Source organism: Halichoerus grypus, chromosome X, assembly GCF_964656455.1.
Source record: "Halichoerus grypus chromosome X, mHalGry1.hap1.1, whole genome shotgun sequence".
NCBI classification, from domain to species: Eukaryota; Metazoa; Chordata; class Mammalia; order Carnivora; family Phocidae; genus Halichoerus; species Halichoerus grypus.
Genome location: NC_135727.1, coordinates 21,507,871 through 21,532,876, shown reverse-complemented (window position 1 = coordinate 21,532,876; position 25,006 = coordinate 21,507,871). Strand labels below are relative to the sequence as shown.

At 41.7% G+C, this 25,006-nt stretch overlaps 1 protein-coding gene across 4 annotated transcripts in view; it reads left to right on the top strand.

Annotated features, from left to right (window-relative positions):
• The window catches only part of OCRL (OCRL inositol polyphosphate-5-phosphatase), a 52,833-nt gene extending 28,032 nt beyond the window's left edge, over positions 1 to 24,801 (top strand). For 3 of the 4 annotated variants that reach the window (XM_078064923.1, XM_078064922.1, XM_078064925.1), the window contains 10 exons: positions 724 to 859; positions 5,591 to 5,701; positions 6,339 to 6,504; positions 6,769 to 7,004; positions 15,122 to 15,145; positions 18,521 to 18,637; positions 19,673 to 19,757; positions 20,386 to 20,513; positions 22,051 to 22,162; positions 22,342 to 24,801. In XM_078064923.1, the coding sequence (XP_077921049.1) occupies positions 724 to 859; positions 5,591 to 5,701; positions 6,339 to 6,504; positions 6,769 to 7,004; positions 15,122 to 15,145; positions 18,521 to 18,637; positions 19,673 to 19,757; positions 20,386 to 20,513; positions 22,051 to 22,162; positions 22,342 to 22,463 (1,237 nt within the window). In that variant the 3' untranslated portion in view covers positions 22,464 to 24,801. The remainder of the gene's footprint in view (positions 1 to 723; positions 860 to 5,590; positions 5,702 to 6,338; positions 6,505 to 6,768; positions 7,005 to 15,121; positions 15,146 to 18,520; positions 18,638 to 19,672; positions 19,758 to 20,385; positions 20,514 to 22,050; positions 22,163 to 22,341) is intronic. The other variant, XM_078064924.1, reaches the window with a different exon arrangement.
• The last annotated feature ends 205 nt before the right edge of the window (positions 24,802 to 25,006 follow it).

The following is a 25,006-nucleotide window of genomic DNA, read 5'->3' as shown; positions in this document are numbered from 1 at the left end:
ACCTTGTTTCTCCCACTCACCTGACTTGAGAGTCATTTGAAGAGCTACAGATAAGAACTTATTTGTGTCCCCTTCTGGATCAGGTGTACAAGGTGCTGCTTATCTTAATAGAATGATAAATAAGCTTTTTCCCTAACCTTGGTAATCTGTGGACTGTTATATGTTCAGAATTGCATGCTTAGATGTTAGTTCATCTCTATCTGAAGAAGCTAGACTTGTCATGAAAGTCTAGGTTTAAAGGAGAAATCTCTACTATTACTTATCTCCAGAAATTAAGCCCCGTCGTGGAATTTAGGATTGGAGTTTTAGATTTTTATTAGTTGTCTATCTGTGTAAAATGTCACTGCAGTTCATCGAGCAAAGTGTGCTGAATATAATCCTGACCTTCTGAGGATATTTTAAGAAGGGGCTATTATATTTTCCCCTGGGACAACATTGTTGAAGATGTAATGCTAATTTTGGGAACACAGTTTATTCATTCATTAGATAACTATTCATTGAACACCACTTTGCATAAGATAATGTGCTAGAGGTTGGGAATTCAGTAGCAAACAAGCAGACACAGATCCTTTACAGCGCTTGAATATAGTAGGGAATATTATAGTTGGGATCATTAGGGAAGGAGAAGCATATAAAAGACGGCCTACCCAGGTCTGAACCAGTGTGGTAGGTATTACATTCTTGTGTGGTATGTTCCCTTTATGCTTCTTTCTTTATTTGCAGTGGGAAATGTCGGGTTCCAGCCTGGTGTGACCGGATTCTTTGGAGAGGAACAAATGTTAATCAGCTTCATTACCGGAGTCACATGAAACTAAAAACCAGTGACCACAAGCCTGTTAGCGCCCTCTTCCATATTGGGGTAAACACTTGTTTGTTCATTTATTTGTTTCTGTGTTAAAAGTATTCTTAGAACATCATTTAGACTCAAAACAGATCAGTAGTTTACTGAGCCATAAATGTTACCATAACCAAATAATCATTTGCAACAGTGAGAAATTAGTGCCCTCAACCCTCCTAAATGCTGTCCATATGGTTCTTAATGTGCTAGGCCTTTTAGTGACACAGATGTTTCTCATGCTGCATAATGGCTGGGTGGTAACCTTAGCCTCCTAAAGTTGTTATACATAAGGAAGAGTTAGAAGCTAGGTTTTAAAGAATGAGTAGCCTCTCATCAGATAAATAGTAAGGAAGGGAAGCCCTGGGAGAGAGGTTCCAAGTGGAGGGGTGGGGACAGCAGGAGCAAAGGCATAGACTGGTCGGCATACAACCAAATCTGTATCTTACCTTAAAAGGCTATATGGCTATACTATTAGTGAAATTTTCCTGTCCAGGAGCACAGGTTTTAAATGTTTTTTAAGATTTATTTATTCATCTTAGAGAAAGAGAGAGCGTGAGCAGGAGGGGCAGAGGGAGAGGGTGAGGGAGAGAGAATCCCAAGCAGATCCCACGCCGAGTGTGTGGAGCTTGGTACGGAGCTCTATCCCGGGACCCCGAGATCATGACCTGAGCAGAAACCAAGAGTCAGACACTTAACCGCTGTGCCACCCAGGCGCCCCCAGGAGCACAAGTTTTGAATTTTTCTTTAACTCTGTTGCATCCTGGCTGGATTGATGGCCAGTTATTTAATTTTTTTGTCTGTGTTGTGAGTAGTTTTTGTTTTTACATTGTATTTTTTGCTGCCTGTTAATAGTATGCAGGTTATGTCTTGGGATCTTATTGATTTATTACAGCTAGTACATTTAGATTATTTCTTGTAGATTTTCCAGACCTACAGTCATGTAATCTGTCAGAATCTATAAAGTGCTGTGCTTGATAGGGTGGACTTTATGGATAGACTGCTTAGATTTGCATCCCAGTTCAACCACTATCTAACTGTGTAATCATGGAAAATATATGTAACAGCCCTGTGCCTCAGTTTCCTCCTCTATAAAATAGGGATAACAATGGTACTACTTATGAGGATTAATGAGGTAAGACATGTGAAGAACATAATAGATGTATATTTGATTCTTTTGGCTTCTCAGATTATCACCAACATGTCTTGTTCTACTCCTGTCTTAAAGGGGAATGACTTTGGGGTATTTCCTTTATTTACAAAATTAGGTCTTGGTCTTAGAATAGAATTTAAATTTTATCAAGGCAATTGTGACTTGACTTTTGTCCATTTTGAAATTTTAAAATGATAGTAAATAATAGTAAGTGTTTCTCAAATAGTAGCTAGTATGTGCTGGGAACTGTAATGGACAATTTACACACATCTCATTTACTCCTCACAACAGTGCTTTGAGTTAAATATTTCTCATTTAACAGATGAGCAAATGGAGAACCGATGAGTTTAAATAACTTTACAAGCATTCAACTAGAAGGAGAGCTAAGATTCAAATCTTGTCTAACTCCCAAGCCTATAGATGTTCTTTCCACTAATCCCACAATGCCTCTATAGTTCCAGAGAACTTATTGACTAGATAAACCTTTAGATACTACTTTTAGCCCATCTAATTTCTCGTTTGTACTTGTGGGCTACCCTGTTTTCTTCATTTGGATTCTCTTAATCCATTTTTATTTTTTATTTTTTTTAAAGATTTTTTTTTTTAATTTGACAGAGAGAGAGCAGAGAGCAGGAACACAAGCAGGGGGAGTGGGAGAGGGAGAAGCAGGCTTCCCACCGAGCGGGGAGCCCAGTGTGGGGCTCGATTCCAGGACCCTGGGATCACGACCTGAGCCAAAGGCAGACGCCCAACGACTGAGCCACCCAGGTGCCCCTCTCTTAATCCGTTTTTAAAAGGATGTCTTTCCCCAGACACTAACCTTTTTGGTTTAATCAGCTGTGCTTGGCTTTTTTGTTTGTATTTCTCTTCAGAACTTAGGAATATTTGTAATATTCCACACATATTAATCCAGAGCTCTCAGCAGGATATTTAAAATTTTTCCAAGCTTCCTGTGTATATTTTTGTGTATCTTTAATAAAGGTCTACCTTTCTAGTTTTTAATACTAAAATTGCACAGGAATTCAAAAGTGCTTTTTCTTTAAAATAAAAAAAAAGTAAGCAAAATTTACAGATAAGGCTGGAGTTCTTCAATCCCTGTTCTATCCCCCACTCCCACCTTTGCCCAAGACCCCCACTTCCCAGCCAGGCCAACTACCATTATGAATTTATATCTTTCTAGACCAGCACAGTCCAGTAGGTCTTTCTGTGATGATGGAAATAGATATATATATAGATCTATACTGTCCAGTACAATACTGCTGACTTCAGGTGGCTCCTAATCACTTGAAGTTTGGCTAGTGTGACCGAGAGAACTGAATTTTCTATTTTATTTAATTTGAAGTAATGTATATTTAAATGTCCAGATGTGGCTTTTGGCTATTATCTTGAACAGCACAGTTCTAGACTTTTGCATATGTTTTTCTGTTGGCCCATACACAATAGAGTATTGTTCTGTGTGTGGGTGCAAATATTATAAATGGTCTCATTTATAATACGTGTTGGTCTGCAGCTTGCTTTTAAAAAAAATCAGTAGTGTGTCTTGGAGAGCTACCCATGTTATTACCTAAAGATCTAGTTCATTGATCGTCTGGCTCATTCTTAATTCCTAATTTTGTTGGTAATTTCCTTTTCTAAAGTGGGTGTATCAAGTGGTGACATTCTATGGTGTTTTTCCCCTTCATTATCCTTGATGTGCCATTAAGGGGTATGATCATGATAACCCACTGAGGAAAGGCTTTGAGTTTATCGAGTAACCACCCCATATTTTGGTCTCTTGGGCATGCTATGATTAGAGGCTTTAAAAAACACATTATATTTTTACCACTATTGTTATCAATGACTGTTAACAAAGGGACCAAGTGCTCAATGGCCAATTAACTTTAGAAGACTTGCTGTGGGCTGGCTGAGATTAAGCTGAGATAGGGTTTCCACCCCCGTACTTGGTAATGGGATCTGTTGCATTGGTTCTCAGACTTTGGTGGACATAGAAATTGCCTAGGGAGCTTTTAAAAACTGCAGTAGGCCAAGGCATCTGTATTTTTTTGTATTTTTTTTAAGATTTTATTTATTTATTTGACAGAGACACAGCGAGAGAGGGAACGCAAGCAGGGGGAGTGGGAGAGGGAGAAGCAGGCTTCCCGTGGAGCAGGGAGCCCGATGCGGGGCTCCATCCCAGGACCCTGGGATCATGACCTGAGCTGAAGGCAGACACTTAATGACTGAGCCACCCAGGCGCCCCAAGGCATCTGTATTTTTAAGACCTACCTGAATTAATCCTGTTGTATACCTGGTATTTTGGGAATGGTCTTGCACTAGAGGTCCAGATACAACTTCTGGTATTAACTGTGGCAGGGAGCAACTTAGTTGATCTTTTTATATCTTGATATTCTCAGCGATCAGAAGAATAATCCTTGCTTTGGTAGCTTTGCAGTTTGTTGTGAAAAGATGACACATGTAAAATACTTTATGAAAAAGCAGTTGCAAAATTTTATAAAAATATTTTAAAAGTATAAAATTCCTCTTAACACTATAGTGTGGACTCTAGTGATTGCTTGCTCCTCAGTTTTCTAAGCGTTATGGTTTAGATATGTAAAAACCTTCCCAGTCTTTGAGATATTTGGCTCAGCTTTGATGCTCTTATTTTCCACATTTGATTTACAACCTCGTCTACATGCATCGGTCCTTTTTTTTTGATATTGAATTTGTAAAGTTTCCTATTCTAAAAAGAAACCGGGACCTCAATAAGTTAAAATGCTATGTTAATTATGTTCATTTTTTGGCATTGATTTGTATGAAGTTTTAATAGTGAAAAAAAAAAACACACAGCTATATCAGGAAGCCAAATGTGCTGTGTCAGATGGGAAATGTTTTTGATCTATTAGTTGAAATGATTTGTTTGTCCGTTGTCATGCTTTTACTCTAATCTAGGGCATTTTGTATTGGCCGTTTTCTAAAATGGCCATAAGATCTATTTACTAACATACCTTTAGCGTTATATAATCTGTGCATTGACGTTATGATTCTTGGCATTGTGCATAGCAGCTAATAGAATTAAATGCTTCAATCATTTTTTCTGCTGTTTCAATGCTTTGTGATCATTGTTAGAAATGGTAGTAGGTATGTCTTGACACTTATTTTATGCAATGCAGGAAATAATTTTTGCCACAATTGTCACATTTCCCCCACCACCAAATAACAATGGAGCAAGAAAATAATTTTCCCAAATACTACTGCCAAGCTTCTTAGCACCGAGGTTTGACTTTTCCAGGAAGTTAACCAATTAACCTTATCTTTACCATAAAGTGGGTAATGCTGTAATGCTTACTTTAATTTATATTTGTTTGTGACATTTAAAAAAATTGTCATTTAAAAAAATTGTTAGACTCTTAGAGATTCAAGCTGAGCACACACAAGACTAAAATAAGGATCTGTTTTCTTTGAGGTAAAAGTTGTGGATGGAGTGATATTTCAGAAAGTGTTTGAGGATGTTTTTGCAATGTTTAAGTGATTGCTGTAACAACCCATTTTAAATTGTTAGGTAGTCTCAAGGGAAGATGAGCTAGGAGCATTTAAGACTGAAAAGAGGGTTTGTTTTCTTTCAGGTGAAGGTTGTGGATGAACGGAGGTATCGGAAAGTGTTTGAAGATATTGTACGCATTATGGACAGGATGGAAAATGACTTCCTTCCTTCCTTAGAACTCAGCAGGAGGGAGGTGAGCAAAAATCCATGGCTTCCCCATCTACTGCTCATCGCGGTTAGTACAGTGGAAACCCATGTTTGGTAGAGGAGGCAGCACAGCAAAGTGGTGAAAACCGTGTGTGCTGGAGTCAAACTGCCTCCATTTGGATTCCAGCACTGTCGTTTAGAGGCGCATGTCTAACTCTCTCAGAGCCAGTTTCCTTTTCTGGTTAAAGGGGTGGTTGTGCGGATTACATGAGTTAATACATGTGAAGCTCTTAAAACAGCTCCTGGCGCGAAGTAAGCCCTCAGATGTTAGCCGCTCTTATTTAATATTTCAGAGTTGCTGGTTCATATCTCAGGAACCAGGACTGACTTGGTCACGGGATGAATGTCCTGACCCAAGGTTGGGTTACCCTCTTAGGATCTCAGGAACAATCAGAGTAGCCTAGAGAAGTAGCAAGAGCTGCCTAATTACTCCTCTGCTGGTGTGAATACAGTAGGAAATGAGAGGGCATGGTATACAGCTGGCTCAGTTGGTGAATGCATACAGCAGTTGCACACCTGGTTAATAATTACTTTATTCTTTATTCATATTCTCTATGGAATAATCCAACTGACATACTCCCCCTACTAGTGATGCATGTTTGTGTCTGTCTGTTATTCCCCAGTTTGTGTTTGAGAATGTGAAGTTTCGGCAACTACAAAAGGAGAAGTTCCAGATCAGCAACAATGGACAGGTTCCCTGCCATTTTTCTTTCATCCCTAAACTTAATGACAGCCAGTACTGCAAGCCATGGCTTCGGGCTGAACCTTTTGAGGGCTACTTGGAGCCAAGTGAGTTGTCCCTTTACCATTGTCTCTGCTTGCAATGTACCATCTCCCCATGACTCCCATGCCTCCCTTTGTTTAACTTCTTGTTTTCTAACCACATGTCTCTTACCTTCACTGTCATTATATTGCGGAGACCTCTTTTGTGTGTCCAGTGTCTCCTCCATCACTTGGTGATTTTTTAGAGGACACTACTTCTGTTGGTTCTCATCTCCCTTTTGCTCTTCCACCAGAAGTTTCTGTTACCATGTGTCATTTCTTACATTTCAGATGAGACAGTGGACATTTCCCTTGATGTGTATGTCAGCAAAGACTCTGTGACCATCCTGAATTCAGGGGAAGATAAGATTGAAGATATTCTAGTCCTTCACCTGGATCGAGGCAAAGATTACTTCTTGACCATTAGTGGAAATTACCTCCCAAGTTGTTTTGGTACATCCTTAGAGGCTTTGTGCCGAATGAAAAGACCAATCCGAGAAGTTCCTGTCACCAAACTCATAGACTTGGTAAGAAACATTCTAAGACATGGAACCTCCTCTAGATGTAATTTTCATAATACTTAAGGGATGTCCTCATTGTCTCTATGCTTTCTCTTTTGTTGGGGTTGGGGGAATTGTCAGGTGATAAATAAGAACAAGAATGTCACTTTACTCTAGCACTACTTTCATTAGGTAAGCCTAAAAGGAAAGAGAAAAGAGCAATCCGTAATTGCCTCTTGTCAGGAATATAACATGTAATACTAAGTTCACTGAATTAGATTAAAGGCTCCCTTCTCAAAGGTCTAATGCTTATTTGTTATGCTCTTCATACTTTAAGTCACTCTTGTATAAATTAGCATGTATGCAAGGTACAGTAATTGGGGGGGCAGTATTATCCTCATTAAACACATGAGAAAGCTGAGGCACGGAGACAAGAGCTTGCCCAAAGTGGAATAAGTTAGTGACAAGTCTGTCCCCCAGACTTTCTGATTCCCAGTTCAGTAACTCCTCACTGTATCATCATATCTAATCCCAAACTTGGCTGCATGTTGCAGATCAGACCCGTAAGTGAACCTCAGAGTACCTGCCTCAGAATCCCCCAGGGATCCTTGAACAAGTACACATTCTCCACCACCACCCCCACTCATCTCTGGCAATGGAATCACAGCCACGGGGCGCAGGGCTTAGGAACCTGCATTTTATCAGCATCCCGGATGATTATAATGTGCCCTGAAGTTTGCTCCACGTTTAATGGGACACACTTAACAAAAGGAAGGAGTAGGATTTCCCCTCCCTGACACCAAGCTCTAATATCAGTGTCCTTATGGAAGAAATGCTTATTATTTTCAGTAACATAAACTGATTTAGTAACAAGTTCATCCTATTAAGAACTCTTCTTCTAGATGAAAATATTGCTGCACCCAAAGTGTGCAGACCTCTTTGGGCTATAAAAGCATACTCTTGGTCTTTTACCAAAGAAAATGAGGCGATGTGACAGCCATACTTTATCATTTCTATTAGTATTCATGTTGATCCTTTCAGCCTTGCCAGAACAGTGATTTTATCATCTAGTGAGGAGGGCTAGACCAGCGCGCAGGCTGCTGGCTTGTCTGAATGTGATCTGTTCTGTTGCCATGGAATTGTTTTAGCTATGACTCAGATGGCAGATTAAAACACTTGAGTCCAGTCCCAGCATTCTTTCTTGGAATTATACTTGTTTCCCTAGAGCTCTCATGACTGTGTGTATTACCTCTGTTTGAGAGAGAACCATTTTCTTCAGAAATTCACATCCTTACATTCTGTTATTTCTTATGATACTTGTTTTCTCTTTTACTACTATATTCTGCCTTTCAAATTTAATATTTCACCATTTAGGATATATTCCAAATGAAGTTTCCCCTTTTTTCCCTGCCCCCTTCCCTCCATCCTAAACACTATTTCCCAGCTTTCTTTTTTCCAACTTTTAATTATGAAAGTGGCAAATGTGCAGAAGAATGGAAAGAACAGTACAGTGAACCCCCATGTGCCTTGCAGATATAGATGTGTTTTTCTTTTTTTTTTGCTGTACCATTTGAAATGAAGTAGTGATATGTGACTTCACTGGTGAACACATTAGCCTGCCTCTCTTAAGAAAAAAGACAATTTCTTTATAAGCACAATACCATTATTATGCCTAAGAAGACTAGCCACTCCATATTTCAGTTTCTCCAGTTGTCCCAAGAATTTTTTGATAGCTTTTTGAAGCCAAAATCTCATCTGGATTCATGTAATACCTTTGGTGAGGTCTCTGCAGTTTCTTTTCTTTTATTTTTTTTAAGATTTTATTTATTTGAGGGGCACCTGGGTGGCTCAGTCGTTAGGCGTCTGCCTTCGGCTTGGGTCATGATCCCAGGGTCCTGGGATCGAGCTCCGCGTTGGGCTCCCTGCTCGGCGGGAAGCCTGCTTCTCCCTCTCCCACTCCCCCTGCTTGTGTTCCCTCTCTTGCTGTGTCTCTCTCTGTCAAATAAATAAATAAAATCTTTTTTAAAAAAAGATTTTATTTGAGAGAGAGCGAGCACGAGTGGGGGAGCAGAGGGAGAAGCAGACTCCCCACTGGGCAGGGAACCCAACTCAGGGTTCCATCCCAGGACCCCCAGATCATGACCTGAGCTGAAGGCGGATGTTTGACTGAGCCACCCAGGTGCCCCTCTACAGTCTCTTTTAGAGTAGAACAGTTCTCCCCTTTTATTTCTTTAATGACATTGACTTTTTAAGAGTCCAGGACAGTTGCCCAATCAAGGATCCACCATTTCCTAAATTTGTCTGTTTCCTCTTGGTAACTGTTTAAATTTAATCCTTTCATACTCCTTCCTTTCACTTTATTTCCTATAAACTGGAAACGTTTTATTTTTGGTCAGAGTTGGCAGAGGCATTACGATACCCTTTATTGTAATTGTCCTGTATTAGAGTGACTGGAAGGAGGCTCAACCAGTGTGAAAATGTTTTATTTTGTTTAAAATATTATCAGGTAATTCATTGTTTGACCATGAATAAGAAGTAGCCAAAATCTTTAATGGAGTTAATGGGTCTGTAAGAAGCCCTTTTCCTTCTTTTTTGTGCACAAATGATTCAAGGTTTAAAAAAATAGAACCCTGGGGGGGCGCCTGGGTGGCTCAGTCGTTGAGCGTCTGCCTTCGGCTCAGGTCATGATCCCAGGGTCCTGGGATCGAGTCCCACATCGGGCTCCCTGCTCAGCGGGAAGCCTGCTTCTCCCTCTCCCACTCCCCCTGCTTGTGTTCCCTCTCTCGCTGTGTCTCTCTCTGTCAAATAAATCAATAAAATCTTTAAAAAAAAATAAAAAAAAAATAAAAAAATAGAACCCTGATAATTTTTTCATTATGAAATTCTGAGTTCTTACTAAATTGTATATGTGTGGTCATCATTTATTCTTTTAAAGCTTTTATTTTGTAGAATATAGGGTTCCTTTTTTAAGTTTTTATTTATTTATTTGAGAGAGAGGGAGAACACAAAGGGAGAGTGAGAGAGAGAAGCAGACTCCCCGCTGAGCAGAGAGCCCAATGTGGGACTCCATCCCAGGACCCTGGGATCGTGACCTGAGCTGAAGGCAAAATATAGGGTTCTGATTCTTTCCACAGCCTGTCACATTTTATTAAATTCCTGTGTCTCATTGATGATAAAGTTATCCATATTAGTGTGGGGCAGTAAACAAGAAATCTAAGATTATCTGTACCCCATTTGTAATATCTTCCCACTCTGTTTTGACTTGATTTTGACCTACAATGCTTTCTTATATTTGTTCATATTTGTTCCAAGACCCAAAATGATAGATCCCTTGAGATGATGCTATTAATAATGATACCTATTATCCACTATTACATTATTTACTCTAAAATTTTGGTGAAAACAGAAATGAGTTCAGTGCCTACGTTGACTTTCCATGTACTGTTTTCAGAAAGATTCTTGTGTCACACCCTCTTCGCACCAAATGTGGAATGAAATAACTGGCATAAGTCCTTCTCGTTCTTCTTGCCCTTCTCAATGACCGTGACTTTGCCACTACTAGCATAGTTGGAATTAGCACAAATGGCAAACAGAGGAGAATTTGTTTGTAATTTTCTTTATTCTTTTCCAGACTAAAGATAGATTTTTCTAGTTTTTTAACTAGCATATTAACTAGCACATAATCATCAATATTTATTCATTACACACTGAATACGAAGTATTACAGAGTTTATGTGGGTTCTGTAATTTAGTGGTGATGAAAGTTTACTTCTGTGTACAATATGGCTAAATTCTAAATCAAGGTTAATAGGCAGTTTGGTTAAAGGTAATCTAAACATTAACTGCTTCTACTAGCTGATGTCCAATGTGTTTGGTAAATCAATATTTTGGAAAGACATTTAGAATGAGAGTTGTGGAACTTGTAATTTGTATTAACAATAGATTCCTGTGCTGTTTACTCAAGCCTTATATGCTATAAAAGCTTATTGATCGACCAGCTAATTTCTATAAAAATCAGTCTCAGAACCAGCCTATTTTGGCTTTTTGAATATTTGATTTATGTAACATTAACATAACTAGAAACAAATTCAGCAGATAATAAAGTGGACTAGAAAGGTGATTTGGGGTTCATCATAGAAGTATTTTGAGTCAAGTCCAAGTACTGAAGAAATATGTATTAACATATTGGGTGAGCAGGTTCTTCCAGGTGTAAGGGACATCATGAATAAATGTTAGAAGGTGAAAGCAAAAAGACTATATATGAAAAATTATAAGATTTCCCTGAGAAGAATGAAGATTTAAAAAAAAGAGTATGTGAGGCTGGTTGGGTGGGTTGGGAGCAGGGGATAGAGCGTCTTGAAGTCAACAGATGAGTGTGCTGGAGCCACAGGGCATCTACAACTATCAGAAGGCTTTTATGAGTAGTATGAGGTTGGAAATTGACATATTTGGAGGAATAGCCTGGTGTTGCTTATAGATTGGACTAATGGAGAGACCAGGTTTGAACTTAACCAGATCTGGTTAAAGGTGTTGCTGGTAGATAGAGACAAAAAAGGTTGAGGGATGGGTGGACAGACTATACTTGCTTGGGGACATGTTTATTTGGAGAACTATATCAAAGTGTGAAATAACAAGAATAACAGCTTGGTGATTACTTCATCCCTAGTGGTCTTTTCACTAAGTGTTTACTTCGTCTTACTGATCCAACCACTCATTTCTTATCCTGTTAGGTGTATAGTTTGTGTTTCTTCTCTTTATAGTTCACATGAACTAATCCTTTCTAGAACTTTGATATCCATTCAGTTTCCTGCTTTTTATTTTTAAATTTGAATCTGCCTCTAAGTGACTCTTTTACATTATTTAACTGCATTTACTACTGGCAAAATTCCTCTATGGATGAATGTTGGAGTGAATAATGATTTGCAGTGCATTTGTAGCATGCCATGGTTGCCCCACTGGGGAATCCTGAATTAGGTTCCCTTTTTAAATGTGATCAACACACAGCCTTTTGCAGAGAGTGGGCAGGTCAGTTGAACTAAGTGATTATCAGTAACCTTAGGACTACCTTAGGAGTATGCTGTTTATTAGTGGAGGCTAAGTGATGTTTCTGTTTTCAGAATCAAGCCTAGTGTTAAAATAAATATTATTTACATCTACTATATGCCTGTAGCCCGAGAAGTAAACTCTCAGTGTAAATGTGCTGCTCCTCCACCAGTATCTAATCAAAGTCCTTTTGATTCTTCTCTCAGAGTTTTCTCTTTTATCCAGTCATTTTAAAAAATATATTATTTTCCCATTATTAAAGTGTTTACTCCTTTTTGACCTGCCTTGATAGCCTTTTAAGAATTCCCTTTGCCTTGGGACATCTGAGCGTCTGCCTTTGGTTGGGGTCATGATTCCAGGGCCCTGGGATCGAGTCCCACATCAGGCTCCTTGCTCAGCAGGGAGCCTGCTTCTCCCTCTGCCTGTCGCTCCCCCCCCCCCCCGCTTGTGTGCTGCGCATGCGCGCGCTCTCTCTCTCTGACAAGTAAATAAAATCTTTAAAAAATAACAACAAAAAACAATTCCCGTTGCCTCTATCACTACCCTTTCATTTTTCCTCTTCAGGGCTGTCAAACTGATCTTCCTGTAATACAGCTTTGGGGCCTATCACTTCCTTAAAGGTAGTCAGTGGCTCCCCCATCCCTACTAAATACAATCCAAATTGCTTTACCTGTCATTCAAGTTCCCCTAAAGTCTGACTTCAACATTCCTTTTCATACTTATTTCCCACTACTTTTCTCAACATTCCTCCAGGCTCCCTATAGAACAGATGACTGACTTTTCCCTACTCCCACCTTGGGATTTACCTTCTCCGAACCTGTGTTTATTTTCGCCCCTCCCACTTGTAGTGTCCCCACCCCATCTCTACTCTTTAAAATCCTATGAATCTTTTAAGGGCTAGTTAGGCCCCATCTCTATTATAAAAAGTCCCCTGATAGCCCCAGCTGAAAGCTATCTCCTTCCTTTGAACCCCTGTTTTGTTTGTTTTTCCTACTAACCATTTATTGAGAACCCATATTTGTGAGTTATAACAATATCAGGCTATAAATTCTGGGACTTCTTACCCCAACTCAATTGCAAACCCAAGTCAGGGACCATACTGTTTTCTTCTGTATAGCATCATTTTTCATCCTCCCCCTCCAACACCCTCCAAAGGCATGCCTTGCACTAGTAGATGGTCACTGCTTGAAGAAAACTTATTTGAGGGCCTGGTTGGACAGGTTAGTATAGGAAAACTCTGCCTAGTTTTACTCATTTTGTCATGTGTCATATATTCATGGGAGGCAAAATAGAGAAGTCTGTTAGGCAGGCAGGTTCTACAATTTCTTAATAAGTCGTCCTAAATTTTAAAAAAGGTTGTACTCCAAAATTGTGTGAAATTAGATGTTTGGCACTCAGAATTTAACTTTTAAATTAAAAAAAATATTGTAATTACAATATTATAAATATTGTATACTTCATAAAGCAATATTACTTTATTTTTATCTCATTTCATATGTGGTATTTAGAAGTGTAGGTAAACTTACAAGAGCCTGTTTAATTCATAATGTATCTAAAAATACTAAAATATCTACCCACCATATATATGTCATTTGGGGGAAATGCATTTAACATTGCTATTTGAAACATCAGGAAACACATACTCCCCCGCCTCCAGCCTCCTGCACATCTTTCATAGTGAGATCGGGACTTCTCCTTTTACTGTCAGACCTGAGAAGTGTGATTTATACTCAGGTTCTTGGTGGCCCATGGCAGAATTAGGAGGATTCCAGTTGGGAGTGGCTGGGGAGGTGCTCGTCCACTGCACTACACTGCCCTGCCATGCCTGGATTTTAGGCTGCCTCCTTAACCCTACAAAGTAGATATTATTCTCCCTGTTTTAGAGATGAAGAAACTGAGGCTTTATGAAGTTTAGTCACTTGCCTGATGTCTGTACAAAATTAATCGGGGGCAGAACAAAGATTTGAACCCAGGGCTGTCTACCACCAGTGCCCGTGCTCTCTCTGCTAACCATGGTGCTTTGTTTCTCACTGTCTTTTTCACAGCTTTCCCCTGCCTCTCTGCCCAGGAAGCAGCCAGATTGTACTTTTTGAGTTGTCTAGGGGACCATAGTGGTAATGACTGTAGAGTCCGTCAGACCTGAGTTCTAATCCTGATCCTGCCACTTAATACCTAATAGTATGACCTTGGGCAAATAATTTAAGCTCTCAGAGCCTCGGCTTCCTCATCTGTAAAATGGGAATAATAGCTACTTTGCACACTTGTGCAGACTAAATGACACTGTCCATGAGCACTTTACGCACTTCCCACTACATGGCACGTGCTCCCTACATGGCGGCAGTAACTATCGTTGCGGCGCTTGTTATTGGATTGTAATAAGAGCACAAAAGATGGGAGACCATTAACAAGGTGCTTTTTTCCTTCTCCCTTGCTTCTTTTTCCTCTTATACACTATAGGAAAACATGATAGGGGGTAATGATGGGTCTTCTGGTCCACAAAGGTCTGAAATGAAATAAATTTACAATTCAGAGGGGCCTCTATGTTTGGGGACTCTCAGGTCCTTTGAAGAGGGGAGTAGGTATGGGGTGAGGGAAAAGAGTGTGGGATACTGCTTGGGGGGCCAACTAGGGTGAGAGGAATGGCAGTACAGAGGGGAGAAGCCAATCGTCTCCTTCCAAATGCTGCCGTTGGACTCCCATTCACCCATCGGGTGGCATTAGTATGAGGTAAGAAGCCACACAGTGTAGCAGCAGGGCCTGCCTCCAAGTAGCACGTGGAAAGGAGCCACCACTGGGCATTTGGCCAGGTCAGCTGTCAGCTGCCAAAGGACACAAAAGTCTAGGACTACGCATGTATGTTTCTTGAGTGATAATCTCAGTAAACTACATGAAAATTTAATATGTGTAGTAGAGAACTTTGCATATGAGAACATGTTCCATTTTCAACAATAATGATTTATTAGGAAAATTTAAAGCTGTTTAAAGTGTACGTATCTAGTAAGCTAGTGAGTTCTAATAATACTGATCTGTTTCTAATTCTGTAAATTAATTCAAGTAAATTTCTGTCTGTCAATGACTTTCTTTTCCTGCTCTGCTCTCAGGAAGAAGACAGCTTCCTAGAAAAGGTAATGCAATCCATGGGTGGTTATGTGTTTCCTGGGCTTGATTAACAGTTAACTGTGGTTCCTGGAATCTGTCCCTAGTCTTTCCCATGTCAGAGTCCTCTGACTCCACAAGACTCCACCAAAGTCCTGTCAGCTGTCTCTAAAGTGTGTCTGCAGGCACAGAAGAGATTTTTGCTGCACCGGTCATCACTGAGACCCAGTACATAAAAGCAGTAGGACTCAAGTTCCAGATTTGTATGTTTAAAATGAGAAGTAATTAAGAGCTGTCTTGATATATCTGAAAGTTCATGAGGTGGAGGAGGGTACCACTTAGCTGTCCTCTGTTTCCAGTGATAGTCAATTTCTGTTGCATTAAGAATGATTTGGGGTTAGTGGCAATAATGATTAATTACTGAAAGAATACACAGATGTATGGTTAAGAAATGGAGCATAGAGGGGCGCCTGGGTGGCTCAGTCGTTAAGCGTCTGCCTTCGGCTCAGGTCATGATCCCGGGGTCCTGGGATCGAGCCCCGCATCAGGCTCCCCGCTCTGCAGGAAGCCTGCTTCTCCCTCTCCTGCTCCCCCTGCTTGTGTTCCCTCTCTGGCTGTCTCTCTCTGTCAAATAAATAAAAATAAAATCTTAAAAAAAAAAAAAGAAACAGAGCATAGAGTCATCGAGCTGAACAAGATCAGAAGGGATCATCTGGTCCAGCGCTGTGCCTTCAGACAGGGTAAGGTGTTTTCTGCATTCTAATAGACAAGACAACCAAGGTCCAAGAAGGTTGAAACACTCACTCAAGTCCTACTGCTCCTGACAGCAGGGGTGTGGGGCAGAGGGGACTAGAACCCAGGTCTCCTGAATACCTAGTGAAGGAAGCTAGTGAAGCACTCCTGCAGTGCTGGGCCACCTTCCGTGTTCAGGCTGGAGGGTGTCTGGCTCCATACAGGCCTATCAAGTAGAGAAACGTGGGCTTGAAAAACATTCTTAAAGCACTGTCACATACTATCTAATGTGATCTCCCCATTTGGTGGAGTTTAATGCATTTTGATGATGGGGATGGTGTACTGTTTTCTGCAGTAGTTATTAGCACTATGGTTTCAAAGTGTGGGCTTCTCAGGCACCAGATGTGTCTTGTTGAAAGAAAACAAAGTGTGCCTGATTTCCCTTTGAAAATTAGAATTCAGGATAATTTGTGGACTTTTGAGAAAGTATTGTTTCTTGTGCATGATCTTTCTCTAGACTTTAGAGACACAAGTATGACATTTTGTATTATCACACATGAATTTGAAAATGGATAGTGGATGATGTATATAACCTACTGACATTTTATTAACCTTTTTAAACCACTAAGGATTGAGGCGGTTCTGCTTCCCAGCCCTTCCTTGTTAATAGCAGGCCATGTTGTCTTTTCATCTCAGACAGTGCCTTGTATTGCCTTAATGACTTAGTACAAGAAAAGTGCCAGTTGGATGTCGAGTTTTTTAAAAAGTACATGAATCAATGCTGAATAATTTATATATGGTAAATTTGGAGGCATCTGCTAAATTTATACACGTGTTGCGTTTGCTTCAGAAAGTGAGCAGAGTGCATTATGGACAGTGCTTTGGTTCAGATACCATGTGGATGCCTGGATTTAATACTTGCAACCGGAAAGAAGTTAGTGGATGAGCCACTGATAGAAATTCTGGCAGCTACAGGGAACATGAATATCAAGTGATAGAATCCAAGGGAAAGAAAGAAAGGAAGCAAAATGAATGTGAAGAAAGTAGATTTTAAACAGTAACCAACTGTCATACTCTTTTCTTATTCTCTTAGAAAGGTACAGCGGCTTTAAAAGGTCACCAATGCTTTTGAAGAACATAATGTTAAGCAGAGCCCTTAGCTCTGCTCTAGTGTACACAGTCTCTGGAAGTAGTGAAACACTTCTTTTCTTTTCCATAAAGCAACATGGCTGGGGGTTGGGGATGGAATTTACAGAATTGCCTAAAGTTGAAAGTACACAATATATAACCCTTAAGCTGGAGGTGGAGAAGGGGGGAAGATGCAAAAAATTGCTCACCATTTTCTCCACTAGGATTTTTCTGAAGGCTGCCTTCATATGACTTTTAATCTGTTTCAAACACCTTTTTGTTTTTTTAAAAGATTTTATTTATTTATTTGACAGAGAGATACCGAGAGCAGGAACACGAGCAGGGGAGTGAGAGAGGGAGAAGCAGGCTTCCCACTGAGCAGGGAGCCCGACGCGGGGCTCGATCCCGGGACCCCGGGATCATGACCTGAGCCGAAGGCAGATGCTTAACGACTGAGTCACCCAGGCGCCCCTCAAACACCTTTTTTTTTTTTTTTTAAGATTTTATTTATTTATTTGACAGAGACACAGTGAGAGAGGGAACACAAGCAGGGGCAGAAGGAGAGGGGGAAGCAGGCTTCCTGCGGAGCAGGGAGCCCGATGCGGGGCGCGATCCCAGGACCCTGGGATCATGACCTGAGCCGAAGGCAGACGCTTAACGACTGAGCCACCCAGGCGCCCTCAAACACCTTTTTAATATAATTTCTATTTGACTATACAGACATAAGATAATTGAGTTTATTTCCCCAGCCATTTACAAGTTCAGATTTAGTTGTTGTCAATTTTGGGTTTTTCTCTTAGATTCTTTCAAGAGAATCCTAAGAAAATAGAAGGGTATGTGAAAGGGGTCACAGCCCTGAGAAATCTCTGCTGAGTTATTAATATAAAGATAACTTCTGGACTCAGACCCTGAACTTTTCACAGTATTTCTGGCTCTTGGTATGCTGTATTTGGTTTACTATTTTTGGATCTTCAGAGTTACGAGTTTTAGTGCCTTAAGATTAGACCTTCCATTGAGCCTGAAATATTCATGAATGTAGGTGTAATGTGGAGAATTGTCTTTAATTTCTGAGGACCAGAGAACCTCATTTAAATCAACAATGAAAACGGTAACATTTGTGGTAAGACCTGAGAGAATAGTAAGTTCAAAGTCAACAGAAACCTCTCCGAGGACTGTACAGACCACTGTGCTGGAACGGCCCCCAGGTCTCGGGCGGCGCACGCACTCCGCCGCGACCGTACTGCCAAAGCGCTCGTTCTGCGCGTCACCCCTGAGAGGATTTACAACACACGGTGCACCACATGATGAACATAATAAACCCAAATGGAATGCTTAACTGTTAAGCATCTAAAAGAGGAAGAAAGTCTTTTAACTGTGGGAATCCGTATCAAGTGCCTTCTGACCAGGGATGTCCCCAGTAAGAAAAAATGACAAATCTTAAGAGATGAAGATCACATTGTACCTACATAAAGCAGAATATGAAGGAGATTAGGTTACACAAATTTTTATTGAGACCTCTTTGAATCTCCTTTTTCATCTCTTAGGAGAAATCCCTTCTGCAGATGGTTCCCTTGGATGAAGGTGCCAGTGAAAGACCCCTTCAGGTCCCCAAGGAGATCTGGCTTCTGGTAGATCACTTATTCAAGTATGCCTGTCACCAGGTAAGTGATCGTGGGCCTGCCCTGCAACTTTGGGAGGTGTGTGAATCCGGTAGGAAATGATAATACCTCTTGTCAGTATAGGGCTTGTAACTTTCCCGAGCTACATTCACCGAGCAGCACTATCAGGTCATCTGGGCAGATGGAAGTGTCCTTATTTACAGATATGAGACTTGAAGCCTGCAACCTAAGTGATTCAGCTAAGACCACAGCGTAAGTGTGATGACGGAGCCAGGCCCAAACCGAGCACGCCTGTCTCCTGACTACACACACTTTCCCCTGGACCGCTGTGTACCTCAGTCTGTAATGCCTGCTTTGGGTCTCGTGTAGGCATTGCAGATTTTAAAGTCCAAAGCACACTTCAAGCCCATTTCTTTAATTTGGTTTTCTTTTTTTAATCCTATCTAAAATGCTAGCTACCTCCAACCCAACCCCCCAGAAAGAGAAATTTCTTGGGACTAAATTGGAGGAAAATGTTTTCTTACCTACTGAAGAGTAATAGAACTCAAAGGCAAGGTTTGGTGTGGGCATGCCATTTACCTCTGCCCTAGCCTTCCCTAGTATCAGTATCTGGATGTGGTTCAGCTGTTTGGACTCTGCCTTCTACTTGGCAGGAAGCTAGAAGTGGGGACACCTCGTCACCCACTCTAGCCATCTAGTCCTCTGCCATCTCAGGTATAGGCTAAAACCTTTGAAGATCATGTTCTGTTTTGAAACAAAATTTCACGCGGATTATACAGATGATAAATGGAAAAGATGCCTTTGTCACACCTCTATTCCTAATCACAAGTACGCATATTACCCTTCCATTTGCATCCTGCCACTCTCTCTCTCTCTTTTTTTAATTCATTTTTTTTATTAACATATAATATATTATTTGTTTCAGGGGTACAGGTTTGTGATTCTTCAGTCTTACACAGTTCACAGCGCTCACCATAGCACATACCCTCCCTGCCACTCTCTTGATTGCTGGGTGGTCTTCAGAACCTTAGGGCTGATTATCTTGCCTTGTTCCATTCATTGTGACCTCTCTGGTAGGAGGACCTGTTCCAAACCCCTGGAATGCAGGAGGAGTTACAGCAGATCATTGATTGTCTGGATACTAGCATTCCCGAGACAATCCGTATCCTTTTTGACACAGGCCTAGGAAGCTGGATGAAGAATTTTTGACCAAACTCTCCTTCCCATCCACATTTGAGTTTTGTGTTTCCATCTTTACTTTCTTTGTAACTGTCTTTTATTATAAGGTAATCATTGACTCTGCAGTTGTTTTTCAGTCCCTTTCAGGAACTTTTGACTTCTCTTTGCCTCAGACTCTTACTGAAAGGAATCAAGGGGTAGGTAGCAACGACTTTTAATAAACGTGGAACATAGGACCCACAGCACTGGTACTGTTCTGCTTCAGGCCATTGATCACTCCTGCCACCACATGTGTTGTCACTAGGACATGGAAGAGGATGGGAAACATTGGTGACTAGTTTCAGGGACTTATGCAGTGTGAACGTCATTCTGCACACCATATTCCCCTGACTCTCAAGTTGAGCCAAACCTCCCAAGAGTCTTTGATCAATTCTGTAGCAACTCAGCTGCAGCATACCTGGACCAATAAAATATCAAACCCCAGTTAGGATCAGTGTGCCCTGAATAATAGGAAGGAGACTGTCCCTGAGGGAGCTGGAGGAAGAAAGCAAATTGGGTCTCTCTCTGGCCTTTTTCCTGGAGCCCCTTTCCCTTGACTTAAATTAATCCAGCTGGCAGTAATCACTCTGTGGCTGAAGCACTGCTCATTTTCCTGGAAGCCCTGCCAGAGCCCGTCATCTGTTATGAGCTGTATCAGCGATGCCTTGACTCTGCTCAGGATCCCCAGAACTGCCGACAGGTGAGTTTTACTGCTCTGAGGATGTGTCTGGGGCAAGTGCCCCCAGAGAGAAATCAATTTCAGATGTGTAGCTAGCTATGTGGTAGGATGGGTCTGAATTTGTCACTCATGGCAGGACACCAGCATTGAGATTTGGGACTCGTAAATTTTAGGTTATTTCCTGTTACATTTGCCACACTTTTCTAGTTGGCCTATTGAGTAGGGCGGATACCTCTACTCTGGCATAGGATTGGTGAAGCTGATCATGGAATTCTGGCTGATATTACCAGGAAGGGTCCGTGACACTTATGAACCTTTCTCCTTTTTGTCTTCTTGGTGTTTTTTTTTTTTTTTAAAGATTTTATTTATTTATTTGCAAGAGAGCACAAGTCGGGGGTGGGGAGGGACAGAGGGAGAGAGAAAAGCAGACTCCCTGCTAAGTGGGAAGCCTGCCGCAGGGCTCGATCCCAGGACCCCGAGATCATGACCTGAGCCGAAGGTAGACGCTTAACCAACTGAGCTACCCAGGAACCCCCTTGGTGTTTTTTTTTTTTTTAAGATTTTATTTTTAGGGACACCTGGGTGGCTCAGTTGGTTAAGCATCTGCCTTCGGCTCAGGTCATGATCTCAGGGTCCTGGGATCGAGTCCTGCATCAGGCTCCTTGCTCAGTGGGGTGCCTGCTTCTCCCTCTGCCTGCCGCTCTCCCTGCTTGTGCGCTTGCTCTCTCTGACAAATAAATAAATAAATAAAATCTTTTAAAAAAAGATTTTATTTTTAAATAATCTCTACACCCAGCGTGGGGCTCGAACCCACAACCCTGAGATCAAGAGTCGCATGCTCCACTCACTGAGCCAACCAGGTGCACCTTCTTGGTGTTTGTTTTTAATCTTGAAATAATTTTGATGCACAGTGGCTGAGAATACTATTCATTCAGACTAGTGAGTATTGGGAGGAGCTCCCATCCATGCTAAATGACATTGCAGAGAAAACCATTGAGCTTGGCAGATGCCATGGCTACCTGTCTGAGGAGATGGGAAAAGAGCAGATTAATACTAACCTGCTTGTGAGGTGCGGTATGTGTGTGAATGTGTGATGACCACATCACACATATGAATGTGGCCTGGTCATTGAGTGTACAGGGGCCAAACAGTATGAGCTTTTTTTTTTTTTAAGATGTTATTTATTTATTTGATAGAGAATGGGAAAGAGAGTGAGAGAAAGCACAAGCAGGGGGAGCAGCAGAGGGAGAGGGAGAAGCAGACTCCCCGCTGAGCAGGGAGCCCATTGCGGGGCTTGATCCCAGGACCCTGAGATCATGACCTGAGCCAAAGGCAGACACTTAACCAACTGAGCCACCCAGGCGCCCCCAGTATGACCATTCTGACTTGGAAGTTTTCATTTGGCAGGGACTCTGGTAGTCATGAGGAAATAAAAGAGAGTTGTGACAGATGAATGGGGTCCTGTATGGGTTGGATTATAAACTACTATGACAGCTTTAAGCTCTTCTTACTCCCTTTCACTTGTTCTCACTGCCCACCCCCCTTTTTTTAAAAACAGGTGATTTCCCAGCTTCCAAGATGCCATAGAAATGTTTTCCATTACTTGATGGCATTCCTTCGAGAACTCTTAAAATTCTCTAAATACAACAACGTCAGCGAAAACATGATCGGTAAGAGTACTTCATGAGAACGGCCACATGAGCAGGGGTGCGGGCTGGTTGGGATGGCCTCCATGTCCGGGCACATGGCCCACTGCCCTCATCCCCTGGCCCCCAGTTTCCCATCCCTGAGGCTTTGCTTAGGTTGTGTCTGACAAAGGGTTTCCCTTTTCCTTTCTCTCACCCTCTAGCCACTCTTTTCACTAGTCTTCTCCTAAGGCCTCCACCCAACCTTATGGCAAGACAGACTCCAAGTGACCGTCAGCGTGCTATCCAGTTCCTTCTGGGGTTTCTTGAGAGCGATGAAGACTAATGAGCCTTTTCTTCTTACTACTCTCTGAGATTCTAGAGGCGGAAGATCTTGGGCACCAAGTATTTCAGAATGATTTGAAAAGTCATGCCATAGGAAGGGTCTGTTGCAGAATTTTGAGGCTGTTGGCATGAAAAGGTTGTTTCTAGTGCAAGAGGAAGAGAGTTTCCTAATCCCTCCCTTACCATATCCTACACAGCAAAATACTTTTAGACTTATATTGCCAAGCCAAAGGTACCATATTTTGGTGTTTTTGTGTTCTCTCTTTATGAGGCAAAGAGATCTGTATTTACACTCCTTTACCTGGGGATGTGTTCGTTGCCCTCCTGCCCAGCTATCATGATTGTCCTTAGCACCCTAGGCCTAGATTCTGAGATGTTCCTGTTCTAGGTCTACAAGCACTACGTGCTATAGCTCAGACTTGTCTGTAGTCCTTCGTCTAAAGCACTTTTGCCTGACCCCCTCCCATATCACCCCTTTGCACTCCACTCCACTAGTTCTATTACGTCGAAGGAAGTCTGAGTGAAGCTAGTGACTCCTCGGATGTCCCCAGCAGTGAGTTAACCATCTACATGTGGTTGTGACATGCATTTGTGCATTTCTACTACGGTGGCATCTGTATGTCTGTAACATTGGCCTTTTCCTGGATCTGCACTGGGTGGAACCATATTCTCTTGTCTCAGACCACATTTACTAGCAGAACTTTAGGCTAGAGATGACATCCCATTGATGTGAGAGAATCACCATCAGAGTGGAAGCACTTTGAGCATTTCAGAAGTGAGAATATTCATGTTTGACAGGTCCTGCTTTCTACCATCCCTTTCTGTTCTTAATCAAATTTTACATGAGAATTAATCCTGGTTGTCTGGGGGACCCATTCCCCACTTAGAAATCCACCTCCAGAGCAATGCTTGCATTGCAGTCAAAAAGGCAGGCTGGACCTCAAGTGGGCCTCTCTGGTGGTACTGCTCTTCCCCCCAGCAGGGTATTATGGATAACCCTTGGAACCCCCTCTCTGGTCTCCTGAAATACGGGGGGGCAGATGTTGCCCCCTCCCTCATCAGGCTGGCTCTGGGCTTTACGACCAGCTCCCCATGGCTCCTAGTCACCTTATCGAGTGTTACAGAAAAGAGACTATGCAGTGGGCCCAACGAAGCCCCTTTCTCTCCCACCCAAGACAACCCTCTGAGCTTTTCATTTACTCAAGCTCTGTGGGGCAGCATTCTTTTTTTTTTTTTTTTTTAATTATTCTGTGTTGGTGGGCAAATCAGCTACCAGCCACTGACTGCAAAACTGCCTCATGCAGTTGGCTTCTTCCTGGATTTCTTTCATTAAAACCACCCTGAGTCAACTCATTCTTGACTGTTAACATTAAATCCAAGGAGCCTAATGTACGGACTCTGTGTCTTGTCTTGGGCATTGACTCCTGACTCTTCTAGCACATTAAAGGAGAGAGCCAGGGGAAACACCACTGCTGAATGGTTCCTCAGTTCCCCCCATCTCTCGTAAGTTGAGTTCTGTGGGGGAAGAAAAGGTATGTATCCTGTGATATTCTGGTTAAACCCTTTCCTGATTTGGAGTTATGGAACTAGGAGTCAAGTTCCTGGTGCCAAATAGCTGCAGATCTGATAGGTCAGAACTTCGTTAATGGAAGATTGTGAGCAGAATGCTTTTGTCATCTGCACTAGGCCAGAAAGTGATCATAGGAGAGGCAGATTATAGAAGCTGGGGCAAGGTCATAACACAAAGACAGGGAAATGACTGTCCTGGGCACATTGTCTAGTATACTGCCAACCTGGGATCTTTGGATCATCAAGGATATGGTTGGTGGGGACCGAATGCACCATCCTAGCTCTTTGCTTATGAGGCAAATGCACTAAATTTGTTTACCGCCTCTCCGTTTTTCCAGCTCTGGGCCTGGGATGTATACAGCATTAAGGGTTTGAGACAATCTCTAGGTAGGGAAGACAGCAATGGAGTAGATGTAAGAAATCTGCTCCCCTGCTGTGCCTCCTCCAGCACGCCAACCACTAATTCCTAAGTAACTCTAACGCGCTATTTATTTCATAGCTCCTCTGAAGGAAGGAGTTCAGATCCAGCTGGTAGAGAAGAACTCTGCATCTGTATTGTTTTAGGGAAGAAATGGTTCGAACCCACGTGGTGACATTGCATTAGTTTCCCCTTTCACTGTTTTCTGGTTCTTATTCTGTAATTGTTATATTTTCCAGAAATGTCTTGGTCACTAAGCAAAGCTGCTAGTGGGATTCTGTATTTTGTGTCATCTTTTTTATTATAATTTATTGCAGATTTTTTTCTGAATAAATATATGTTGTGTGAAAAATCAGTGTGATCTTGGTAAAGAAAAACTGAGGAGGGAGGCTTATGTCACTGGGTCCCACTTGACTGCGGTCCTCACAGCTATGACGGTACCGTCATTTCCTGTCTTACAGGGAAATCTAAGAATTCTCAGTATATTTGCCCTTGGGTGCGAGAAGAAGCCACGTATTTTCAGAGACTAAGAAGGAAGTCGCAGCACTTCCAGAGGC